Source organism: Rhyacophila brunnea, unplaced genomic scaffold, assembly GCF_057557595.1.
Source record: "Rhyacophila brunnea isolate RB1 unplaced genomic scaffold, BYU_Rbru_1.0 scaffold_6, whole genome shotgun sequence".
Taxonomy (NCBI): domain Eukaryota; kingdom Metazoa; phylum Arthropoda; class Insecta; order Trichoptera; family Rhyacophilidae; genus Rhyacophila; species Rhyacophila brunnea.
The window spans coordinates 10,612,762-10,626,357 of NW_028233276.1; the positions used below are offsets into that span (position 1 = coordinate 10,612,762).

General features: G+C 35.8%; 1 protein-coding gene across 1 annotated transcript in view; it reads right to left on the bottom strand.

Annotated features, from left to right (window-relative positions):
- The window catches only part of su(f) (cleavage stimulation factor subunit su(f)), a 34,988-nt gene that overhangs the window by 13,030 nt on the left and 8,362 nt on the right, over positions 1-13,596 (bottom strand). The window contains exons 4-12 of the mRNA XM_085956673.1: positions 13,481-13,578; positions 11,054-11,207; positions 9,803-10,036; positions 8,729-8,920; positions 7,216-7,413; positions 6,422-6,510; positions 4,371-4,528; positions 4,091-4,257; positions 2,115-2,222 (exon numbers count right to left, since the gene is read on the bottom strand). Of these exons, the coding sequence (XP_085812799.1) occupies positions 2,115-2,222; positions 4,091-4,257; positions 4,371-4,528; positions 6,422-6,510; positions 7,216-7,413; positions 8,729-8,920; positions 9,803-10,036; positions 11,054-11,207; positions 13,481-13,578 (1,398 nt within the window). The remainder of the gene's footprint in view (positions 1-2,114; positions 2,223-4,090; positions 4,258-4,370; positions 4,529-6,421; positions 6,511-7,215; positions 7,414-8,728; positions 8,921-9,802; positions 10,037-11,053; positions 11,208-13,480; positions 13,579-13,596) is intronic.

Here is a 13,596-nt window from a genome sequence, read left to right on the forward strand (position 1 = left end):
CAATTACACTTAAGCAGTCTCGACTTTCGGAGGCGAAATTTTTTACGTAAAATTTTATTACATTTACAAAGAAAAGGTTAACAACATACATTTTACTTCTTATTACTAAACGATTACGCTACTGGTTACCTGTTCATGGTCTTTTTCGACCATTTCTTCCCTGCTTCTTCCATAGTTTAGAACCATGGGACTTATATATCCTGTCTGAACCGTGTCGTGAGGTTGTCGCAAGGCTATTGAGAAGTAGAATTGACTACAAGGCTAGATTTGTATAGTTATGTCGTTAAACCATACTCTGCCACAAACACTAACTGAAGGTCGGCGTTTCTGCTCGTGTCACTAACCTAACAAATAATCCAGTATATCGGCTATTTTCAAAAATTGTTTGCTGCTGGCTTCCTGTAAAGCAGCGATTTCCAAACTAGGAGGGCGTGCCTTCCTGAGGCGCGAAAAGTTTAACACAATAATGTAGCCACAGGTTTGCAGTTTACAAGTGCATAATTTATAAAATGGCAGCTAGTTATAAACTACATAAAAAACAGTCCTATAAAAGTTAGGTTGTTTGCAAACCTGTATGAAGATATGGAGACTAATTTTACTATACCTCATTTCTATACTATTGTGCATGGCCCCCACAAGAGGGGGGCTGATAGGGTTCCAGGCCGGGGGCCCGGCGTTGCAGATCGACCAGTTAAGTGAGATAAACACACACGATAAATTCCTTCTATCAGTAAAAAAAGTCGCCGTAGTGTGGTTGATAATAATTCACACGTAGAATTTTATTTTATAATTATTCGTAGTGTATTTCCTAACTAATAAAAATGACTACATGGAAACAAAAACCTTTGTTCAATTTTGGTTGAATCGAACTGAAGAATATTATAATACTTTGTCAAGAAAAGCAATGCAAGTAGGTACTGCTACCATTCATAACATCATATTTATGCGAAACGGAATTTTCTACATAGATGCAATGAAATCCATATATCGAGCCCATTTAGAAGAAGAAAAGCAATTTGTGTAAAAATGTATTTAATGAAATAAAAGGGGGGGGGAGGCACCAAGATTAGATTGTTTTAAAAGGGAGGCGTAGTAACGTAAAGTTTGAAAACCACTGCTGTAAACCGGCAAGAACCGTGTTTTATTTAGACATGAATTTTATGTCAGTACTATACGACACGAAGAGGTTGTAGTCTTTAATATACGGCCATATATTTCCGATACAACATTTCACGGTGAAGTGTGTTACGGCGAACTGTATACGTACAAGATTGCAGATACGCTACCTACTATGGATTATGAAGACCATGTCCGATCCTAATAAGATCATATGGGCCTCCACAAGGTGGAAGTTTGTATTAGCAAATTTTGTTTTTACGAGAAATGGATGTCAGTCACTTGCTCAACCTATTATGTTAGTTCGGACTCGTACACAAATTGAAAAACAATATGTGTACTTGCCAGAGCCAGGATTCAAACCTGGGACCCACGATGTTATAGGCCGGCTCTTAAGCCGCATGGCCATCCTATGGATTATACCTTAAGGTGACGCATCAGTGAAACGGCAAATAATTTTCAACTGTAGGCGCGACGAAATTTTGGACTCGCTCGCATTCAGTGAGAGAACGTCGAGCTAGAAACACGTCACTTTGCTTCGTGATGGCGACGGGCCAATTAATTCTTAAATCGTGTAAAGATGACTAAAAACGTTACCCATTTACTTTAAAAAGAAAACATGTCAATGAATATATTATTATTGTTACTAATAGAACAATAAACAGAACATAAAATGGACGTATGTTGGATTTATATGACAAATAATATTTCGTTTGACAGGCGTCATTTGCACCCGCGACCCGCAATCCGCGCATCGCCTAGCAACGATCTTTTTAGACCGTGCCTCAACTGATGTACGGCCTTAACATTAATTATTTGTTTTTATTTAATATGACATGTTTCATTAGCTAATTTTATTAAGTTTCATGGCTACACATTTATTGATGCACAGTATTAGTGTCACACACACGGATTAGAAAAGTCTATCCAACCTCATCAGGTAAAATGTGAACAAAATTAATATCAACAATGAATGGTACTGTAAAAATGAATATTACCTCGGTGTATCCAATTGACTTGAGTTCAGCAACAGAACAAGGATAGAGATCCAGATATTTGTAGCGATCCACCAACTGTGCTGTTTCTTTACCTTCAAATTCTTTTATCTGAAAAGAAAATTATATCAACAAGTCAGCAAATGGGGATTACCTGTATTACAGTAGATCAAATGAATGAAGTTTTGTAAAAAAATGAATTATGTAACTTCAAAATCCGTCACACGAAACAATTATAAGTGTATATGTTACGCCGAATGTGCAAAATTGAATATTACATGAAATGGGCAAAATTTTGCCTAAATCATGAAAAATGCAAGCCCGTTGCCTTATTCATGAATTAGACAAAATATCTGGAGTGCGTGAATTCGGCAGTAATTTTTCTGCCTAGTTCATGTATTGGACAAATTAGATAGTAGCGCTACGGTGGTATTTTTTGCAACTTAACTAAATGTATCAAATGCTCATGCATTGGTCAAAATGTACATATATTATCTATGGTCAAAATAGATGATCGCGCTCCGGTGGTATTTTTTGCAACTAATCAAACTAAACAAATGTCATTGGTTATAATATAAAAATATACCAAACAATATGTAACTGCAATGACTTTCATATCTATTTACTATGCGCAAAGAAATCTAGAACTATAATATGATAACGGAAGAACTTTATTGAAAAGTATTTTCGTGATTTGATTCGTGCTTGGTCGATTGAATGTTTGTGATAGTTTGTTGACACTTGATAGCTAACCTCAAAATGGACATTCAGTTGAATACTTTAATTCAGAATTACAAAACCAAACCTAACCTAACCTAACCTAATAATAATATTATATTATGTCCAATTATAACTAATAAAACCATCCGTATTAAATTTACTTTTTCTTCTGTCATGTTGACAGTTCAAGAATTCCATACCCTGGCGAATTCATGTACTCAGCAGAAAATTTACCTAATTCATGAATAAGGCAACAGACTTGACTATTACATGAATTAGCCAAAATTTTGCGCATTTCATGTAATAGTCAATTTCGCACATTCGGTGTAACATATACATTCTTTCAGTCATGTGGACCATTTGCTCGCATTTTTAGCATGAAAAGATATAATATATGTTACGACAGGTAGAATTTTGAAATGGCAACGGCGGGCACACAATATTGTATCTCATCAAACTAACGTAAAAAATAAATCACAACGAAATAAGTATTCTATGTATTTATAGTAAATATTTTTTCTATTAATGTTTTAATCATGATGATAATCTGCTCATTTCCCAGGTTTTAATTAAATCAATGTTTTTTATCATATCGATATTTCATATTATTATGTATGAATATCTTAGAATAATTTAGCACTGCATCTATGAACCGCACGCCACTGGTATATATGCAATTTTTTTTTAACAAAATACTCCAGCAAAAAAGCCATCGCACACTATTCATTGCCGTGTAAATTTTTGAAATATTCGGTCTAGTTTGAAAATATAAAGTCAAAAGGTCATAATAATATGCGGAAAAGTACTAATTTTCCTGATAGAATTCATTTTTAAAATGTGATACTATGTTTGGTTGTTTTTCTCTCTCCATAAATATACTGATGATATATTGAAAACTTTACTCACAGTAATACATAATATGATTGAATCTAAATTTTTTCCAATCATGTCCGATCCTAATAGGACATATGGGCATCCAGAGTGGAGGTTAGTATTAACAGATTTTGTTTTTACGAGAAATGGATGTCGGTCACTTGCTTAACCTACTAGGTCCATACTCTGACTCATACACAAATTGAAAAACAATATGTGTATGTACTTGCCAGACCCAGGATTCGAACCTTGGACCCACGACACTATAGGCCGACTCATAAGCCGCGCGGCCATCGTGGTTTCTAATCTAAATATATCATTTAAAATCTCGTAGCGATCAGGCAAAATTTCAAAAGATATGATAATAGTAATAAGTATTTATTTACCTTTTCCAAAACGGCTGAGCGCCTTTTTTCTACTTTCACTATACTAACGAGGTCTCCAATATTTGATTCGAACTCCAGAAATCTGTTCCAGATATCGACGGAGTTTTCCGGCTCCAGGTTACCCGATGAAAGCACCCGCTCAAAAAGAACTCTCGTATTGTTATCCTCTGGAACCGAATATTTTGAATGATTTAGTAATCCTCCAGAATTTCTCAAACGAGATTTGGATGTTCACTATATAGCATTAAATCAGTTTTAAAAACTTTGTGTGGAATATTACCGTTCAAATGAGACAAATAATCAATGTAACAGAGTACATATTCAGGGCTGTGTGAAAATTTCTTCAATCCTAATTCAAATATCCTGAAAGCGATGTTTTTATCTTTGGAGCAGTAGTATTCCATTAGGGCGGCTACCACAAACACGTGATATCGAGACCTGGAAATAAATACAATAGAATTTTTTGAAATAATCTACATTGTAAATGTAAATAAACAATTTTAGTTCGATTAGCTACTCTAAATAACTATTAGTAAATATTAGTTATAAATATATATTGGCAACATTCATCCACAACCACACCAAGTCGCCCTCGATCAGTCTGTCCACAATCAATTGGACCACATTATATTATCAATAAATCAAGTAACATTTTTTCAAAATCAATATACATTTTGTATGACAGTGGCAGACACTGCATCATAAGCAGTGTTACCAACTTAGCGTTTTTCTTGCCAGGTCTAGCATTTTTCGATAGGCATCTAGCTTGTAGAAAATGCATCTAGCTTGTGGCATTTTTTGATGCCTTCAACAGCTTTAAATGTGCTGAAAATAAGCTAGATATTTAGTTTATTTATTTTCTTGCACATCAAATTTCTGACCATCAGATAGGTATTTAATGGAGGTAGGTCGGTACTTGAGAAATTAAACAATGAGAGCATTCTTGGTGTTAGTGATATAATGGTATCAGATATAATTTAATGCAGGGTTTCCCAAACTTTTTCTGCAATGGAACACTTCGCAAACCCGCAAATTTTAACGGAACACTTAGTTTATTTTGTAGGTTATTTATTGGCGCAGCCCGTTTGGCAACTGTCGTTAAACTTACAAGACTTGTCAGTCTGTCAGTTAAAAACAATATACCCCATCTTTTTCATGCGCACGGTGTGAGAAAAGATGGTCCTCCGTCTGTACCTAGATCATGGCCCCCACATCCCGAAGCGGGCCCCCAGCCTAGGATCTTTGGCAGGCCCCCTACTTATCACTAAGGGTAAAGGCAATGTGAAGATCAACAGTTTCATATTCCAAATGGTGTTTGACGTAAAATTATGGGTATTTTTAGCGATTTTTTGTATTTTTAATACACCCACTTGTATGTTGATATGCACAATTATGGACATCTCAAATATCGACAATAATCAAAAATTTTAAGTGTAGCAAAACCACATATTATTAAAAAATGTTAGCATGCTTGAAGTGAAACAGCGCCGCAGGCGACATTTTTTTGCTATTAGTGCATGTTTGTGATGTTGCATCTCACTTGGCTGGTCAATCTCTCACGCCGGGCCCCCCGTAAGCCCAGGCCCCCAGGCTAGAGACCTGTTAGCCCCCCCCTTGTGGGAGCCATGACCTATCTAGATACTTGACGTCATAAACATCAGTAGAGATTGATCATCACTCGTCTTTCAATATGAAGTAGATTCTTTAATTATTTTAGTTTTACTTATTTTACTTCTACTTAGTAGAAGATCTTTAAATGTGTTGCAGTGTATAAAACCTTTCCAAATGGTCGCGGAACACTGGTGTTCCGCGGAACATAGTTTGGGAAACCCCGATTTAATGTGTGCTTAGGCATGTGGCATCGGATTGACGATTCGCTGATTCCACTCTCTGGTATTACTACCTAATTATTATTTTATCGTAGGTTGTTAGATAAATTAATTATTTTTCGTGAATTTTGAAATGACTTTCTGGTTTTTTCCTGCCAAATAGGTTGTTTTCGTACCCTGTCTAGCATGTTTTTGTCAACGACAGTTGGCAACACTGATCATAGATAACCAAGGAACTAAAATTCTCCCCGCTCTTTCGAATATGTACACAATCAGTGCAGTGCAACAGAACTTAAATCTCGCAAAGTTGCATCAATCAATAATTATGTATAATTTTGCTAGTAGGCGGCAATAAATAATTCTTATTAAATTTGTCATTTGATCCGTCAGTAAATGCATAACGTGGTTCAATCATGAAAATATCTGACATAAACTGACAAAGAAAATGTATCTATGTAATTACCTCATACACATAATGGACAATAGTTAATTTGAAAAATACCTCGGATCTTCTCTGGCACGTTTGAAGACGGTTCTGGCTGACTTAATTCCTTCTGCTCGTCTTGTAAATTTCATGTACTGTACATACGCCTGAAACAAAAATATAATAATTATGTACACGTGGTTTATAATATTATTATTGACACTGTTTAATAGTTTAATTTTAAAAGTTTAATAGAGGCCCAAAGAACTCAAGAATATATAGGACTATTATGATACTAGAGGTAATGCTAGAACTCTTAGTATTACAGCACTTGATGGCATTTCTGCTAATGTTGATGTAGCCACAGAAAATTCTATATTTTGTAAGTTGGCGCATTGAAACGTAGTGACACTTTTTTTAGCAGACAGTTGACGCTTCACTGTATATAACAAACAAATTATGATTATTTATTCAAATATTCTAAATAATGATGGTTTGGTATAGCTTCAGTTATAACATAAGCTATTGCAATAGTGTGTCAATGCTTTAATTAAGGTATAAGTAGATAATTATTAATAATATAATAATATTCATTCGTAATAATATAAGTTTCAGCGTTTGTCTTTGCAATACATAGTCGCACACTTAATAATTTATGGAATATGGTTTTCAAACAAAGTTATTTTTATAAATCATACTTTGAGTCATTTACGTTGACAGCTGTTTCGGGCTATAAAGCCATCTTCGGAATGGTCAACTGTGGGGTGCGATATATTGAAATTAAAATTGGTTAATATATTTAAATTTTTAAGTTTTCGAGTTGCGGACAAGAATAAGAGTGTGATACAGAAAATTGTGAAATATGCAATTACCAGAGTGGGATCAATGTCTGTGATTTCAATGAACTTGTTATAAATCTGATGGACTTTGTCATATTTCAAGCGACCCTCTTCAAAGTCGGCGTGAGCGAAATAGAGGAGCATGTTTTTGTGGAGGCCGCCGCCCGCACTCGTCGCTCGCTCCAGTACCGCCCCGGCTTCATCGGAGAACATCTTCGCTGCATTCACATCCTGCAATAACAATATACATACAGTACAGTCCCGATCATCTGATCTGGATGTAGTTTCAGGAATAATACGGGACAATTGCCAGAGATGAGTTTGAATGAAACAAAATAAAATAGACCTACAATAAAATATACTAGGTAGCACAAAACTTTTTAAACACACGGTAGGTATTTATATATATGTTATGTATCACATACTATATTTTTACATTTTGACTGTCACAGGTTGGATAATCTGGAATGTCATATAATCAGGACTATTATACCGACATAATTTTTCCATTAAATAGCAGCCATCCATTAAGTTTTCATAATTCTACGGATATATTAAAAAATTGTTTTGAGTTATAAAGCCATCACCAGATTATTCATTCCTGTGGTTTATTGTCGCTAGTGTTGTGGATAATTAATTCAGTGATGCGTGTTTCTGCCTGTGCCTATATTGACAAATGTTTAAATTGTGTTCCCGCCACCTCAAATGCTGACCAACTGCTTGAAAATGATAAGGGACCGGTTCATGCTCGGAAGCATACACTGCTTTCTAAAAAATTCGGAACCGTGCCATTCGATGCTTGAAATGACAGATGGACCCATTATATCTGTGTGCTGGATCTAACGCATATTGAAAAAAACTGTGAATTTTTGTGAGACACATTATTCAAACCCATGACCTATGGTTTCACAAGCAGACACTCCCGCTATTTCACTGTTGGTATAATAATTTAAAGTACCTAATCTTAATGGTAAAGGAAAGAACTAGTATTTTCAAATAATTGGCCAAATTCATTTGATATCATGCATGTGCATAAAAAATGTCGACTATAAGTTAATAAAAACCATTGTTCAGTATAGGACTTAGGTGCTTAGCTCAGTGAGAGATGTGCGCATGGAGACATGGATTTGGATACAGGTGGATTTAGTTGACTCTAGGATTGAGGCTTGTTGAAAGAGAATAATTTATGCTTTAGCGTAAATAAATTTCTTTTTCTCAACCAACCGTGTGCCTTCTGCTATTTATCATTATTATTACTTCGACCATGTCCGATCCTAATAAGATCACATGGGCCTCCACAGAGTAGAGGTTTGTATTAACAGATTTTGTTTTTACGAGAAATGAATGTCAGCCACTTGCTCAACCTATTAGGTCCATAGTCTGACTCATACACAAATTGAAAAACAATATATTGTGTACTTGCCAGACCCAGGATTGGAACCTGGTACCCATGATGTTATAGGTCGACGCTTAAGCCGCGTGGACATCGTCCCAAAATAGGATATACGTACGTCATGTCAGTCGATAAAAAAATAAATAAGCTCACAGCTTTCTCTTGCAGCAGCTTTGAAGAGTGATCCAAGAACTGCGCAGCCTGATACCAAACGTCAGCGTGATGTCCCAGACAGAGAAGACATTGCTCTACGGCAAACATCACTCGGCGCGCCACCAGCGCCGTGTCTTCGGACCGAAGCGGGTTACTACGCTCCCATTGGATGTATTTCTTCCACATTTGGACCTGAAATTAAAAACTCAAAATTATTCAGAATGTTTTAAACATTTTTATTATAAAATATTCACTAGGATAGATCTACCTAATGTTAAAATTAGCAAGCCGTCATTCAAATGAGATTAGCAATGTTTCAACTACAGCACCCCACACAGCACATGAGAGCTGCAGTTGGAACATTATTACTCTCGACCATAATATGAGAGGACAAAAGTATGGCATTCCTCAACTCATTATCCAGGGAAGGTAACACCAGTAACACCATCAACAGTAAACATAGCAGAGGGCAAGAATATCTACTTTACCAAACTGTTCTGGATAGCAGGTGATAAAGCAATGATCACCCTACCCTGATGGTCAACATCCTCCGGACTGCACTAAAAAAAAGTGTACTAATCCGGTGCCTGTGATGGACGGGTAGTAGAATATTCACTTCTGAAGCCGTGGGCTGCGGGTTCGAATCCCGTTTCTTTTTAGTGACCGAGTTTTGCTCTTCAGCATTAGTACAAAACTCGCAATACATGGACTTTTTTTTTAATACCATGTCTGATCCTAATAAGATCATATGGGCCTCCACAGGGTGGAAGTAAGTGAAGGTATTAACAGATTTTTGTTTTTACCAGCAATGGATGTTAGCCACTTGCTCAACGTATTAGATCCATACTCTGACTCAAACACAAATTGAAAAACGATATGTGTATTGTCCAGACCCAGGATTGAAGCCTGGGACCCACGACGTTATAGGCCGACGCTCAAGCCGCTCGCCGTTTACATGTAATTTACGTTATTAATATTTATTTATTTATAAGCGGTGCATGCACCTATAATATGCAGTATTAGTTTTATAATAGTGTTTGGCATAATTAAGTTAATTAGACATAAAATAAGTACCTGTTTAATCTCCTCTGGGTGTAAGGTAGGTGGTGTGCCAGGCATGTTTTTATTCAGCCCCCTAGTGACGGTTTCCAGTTCTTTTGCGACTCTCCTGGCATTCATGTAGTCCCGTGATCGCTCCATCGCCATTCTCTCTGCGATGATAGGATTGATGCTCTGTTCAAATGCGATATACTCTTTCCACAGGGTCTCGATTCCGATAATTGGATTTATAACACCACGCTGGTATACCTAAGAATGGATAATAATTGAAATTATTATGTTTATCACAAATTATTGACAGATCACAGGTAAGGATTTAGCGGATGGTTTTTGCAACTGGATGAATTTTGACATCGTGGAAAATATAGAAATATTATCACCAGGATGTTGATATTAAGAGCCATTAGAGAGAATTAACGCCAATTTGACCAAGTGATTCTGGACGATCGGTGTCAATTTGGCATCGGTTGTCCTCGGGGAAAATGTTCAGATTTTTATTTCTAGATTATATTAAAAACCCTGCAAATGTACCAACATGTTGAATAAGAGAAATATAAATTAAAGTGTTTCAGTACCTGACAAGTTTTAATTTTATCTGGGTGTTGGTCCATCTTTTTCTCCTTTTAAATCTGTCTTCAATGAATTAACACAATATCTACATCAGAGGTGGGGAACCCATTTTTCAATGTTAGCCACAGGTGTGACGAACGACAAGTGAAAGTAGCCATACTATGTCAAATTTCGAAAATTAGTTTACTCAATATTGCTATTGAAATATAATGTAGTGAAAAAATAAGTTTTTAAGTAAACAGAGAAAAGGGTGTAAATTGCATCTAAGTTATGAGACACCACCATCTTAAGGTTGCATCAAGACTCAAACTGAAGGCAGAGATCTATATGATGAAACAGGAAGTAGAGGGCAATATCGGTTGCAACCAGTTTCTGACGAACCACCAGAAATTAAAGCCACATCCCTGAGGCTGTGGGTTTAAAACCCGCATCTGGCTAAAAATCATTTTGTTGCAATGTGTATTTGATCCACAGCAACGGTGTATTATATGAATAGCCAACCATTCTTCATCAAAAAAGTCTGTTAATATAACATCCATTCTGTGATCAAAAAATGGCAATTTAGTTTCTATAAGGTTTTGATTTGTCCGAAATACATGGTGACTAGATTCCTTCTTATCCTTGACTTTATTTATCAAATCTCCTGCATATAGTCTGTGAATTCAGTTTAATAATGTTTATTGATGTAATCTTCACCTTTCTGACAGCTCCAATCTTTTGATTCTCCGCATACGATCCGACTGCCTCCACAGATTTCAGGAACGTAATATAGTCGTTCCATATTGGGAAAGCGTGGATGTCCATGCCTATTTTCTCCAAAGCAAAATCATATGCCTGTGCCATTTTTTCCCTAGAAAGTGAAACTATTTAATGACTTTCCATGTAATTTTCACTTATTTAGGGAATATTCTGTACTTTCTTTAATAGTGTTAACTGTGGTAATTCATGGTGGAAAGACAATATTGTTTTGATTAAAATAGAAACACGATATGTGGTGCGGTACTTGTTTCACTTAGTTAAATAATAATCTGGACCAGTTTCATCCGCTTCGATGGGATTGGGATTCAACGACAAGTGCAAGGTGCTAACTTCAAAACACAAGTAAAGCAATATGCAGTTTCTTTGAAGTATCGCATATCTAGCTCGTTACTACCGTTTACAGAGCAGTTAAATAATTTACAGTACATTGTAAACCATATTTTTTTCCATAAAGATGAGTTTCACTGATTCAATTAAGTACAATAATATTGTTGTCTGGTCCAAAACTTACTCTGCAATATCTACATATAAGCTAACGATACACAAATTAATATTCTAATTTTGAAATATGTACCAATTTCCATTTTAACGCCATGGGGATGACATTTTCTTACAATGCAACCAACATCAAAAGTGGAATCCAAGGAACAGAAAAATATGGGAAATGGATTACTTCTAGGTGTCGCTGTACGAAGTTACAATTCTTGGTTGTGTAGAAATATGGAATAAATTGTTAAATGTTATTTTCAATAGTTACGTCTATACTCTATATCATAATATGCATAAGTTTGTCACGTAAACAAAATGCACATTCAATATTGGTAATATTTGAGAGCATTCTGGAGGCTTTGTACTTCTTGCATTTTATGACCTGACCACCATTAAGTCGTAAACCAAAACTACATTCAAAGTCTTGGTCTATGATAACTGGCTCTTGCATTTCTATTTTATTAATCTTTTCTGTAGTTGAAACATACAACTTTAAAATAAAGTTATAATAATAATTGATTAGACTGCCGATTGATAAGACTCATAATTGAAACACTTAGGTCACGGTAGATATATTAAATTCCCTATCGTCCGCTACATGAGAGAGAGACGGGAGAAAGATGGGGAGGGCTGGAGACTGGAGAGTAGCAGCCAGGGAAAGGAGCGTGTGGAGGACAATTGTAGAGGAGGCCAAATCCCGCCCCGGGATGTAGTGCCGAGAAAGAAGAAGAAGAATCGTCCGCTACATGATCGAAGAAGTGTCTTTAATTACGTAGGTTGCGAGTTTGAAAACCCACAGCTGTATCAAATTTCCATGCTGTTTTTTAAAGTATGTTTGTGTCCAGAGCACGGACCAAACAGGGTTGAGTGAATGGCTAACAATCATTCATTGTAAAAAATGGTCACTCTGTGAGGACCCATATGCTTGCTATGTTTTTGAGCAAAAACAATAATACCTAGGTATAACCTTTTCACAGTGAAACACTGATTATACAAACTGACAAAAAAAACAGGGAAAATGGAAAGGAATGTATTGAAAATTAATATTTTTTTTTTTTCATACAAATCGGTAGGTACCTATACTAAAAAATAACACAAAACATCATACAAATTAACAAAAAAATATAAAAATGATGTAAACAATTAGAATGAAACATGTCAGCTACTACTCTCCAACAAGAAGATTTAGGCAAAAGCCGGAAGGCGCTGTTGTCGACTAAATGGGAGGAGCTTGTTAGTTTACAGTTTTAACACGTAGCCAAGAAGATGTTGTGACAGTAAGATTGGATCGAGAATGGGGAATGACAATAATTAATACTGTATAACTACTCTGGCTAATATTCATTAAATGATTGCCATGTATTAATATAATTGATTGCTAATAAATTTAATTTTATGTTAAGTTGCAGGAAATAAAAACATAAAACTGTGTATTAATTTTTTTTAAATGGAACGGAACTGCAGAAACCACATGCAAAAACGTGAATTCTGGTCACGTAAAATCAAGCTTCCACTGTATATTAGATTTTTATGGGTTTCATATTAACAGTATTTAGACATAAAATGGCTGCCCACAGTAGCACAGGTACCTAAGCATATTGCGTCTGAGGAACTGGGATCAAATCAGGGGGGAGAATAAATATAGATGTTTTAAATCAATTGTTGAGGGAATCGGCATTTATAATGTTCTCCTTTTCCCACCACATAGATGTGAGTTTAGTGAATCATATAAAAAGTGACAAATTGTCAGTAAAGACCGCATACTTTTAGAACTATTTTGACAGTCAGACCCAATCGGAAGACTAGTAATTTGCACCAGCTATTACCAATATCTTCATATAAATTGTAACATAATGAACTAAATAAAATACCCACTTGTAAGTTCCGAGGGATGCCTTCGTCTCCTTAACATAATTAAGGTACAGCCTCCACAGCTCAATATTCAGAATCTTCATGAGGCATCGTTGAAAAAGCTGTGTAAAGAATAAAAC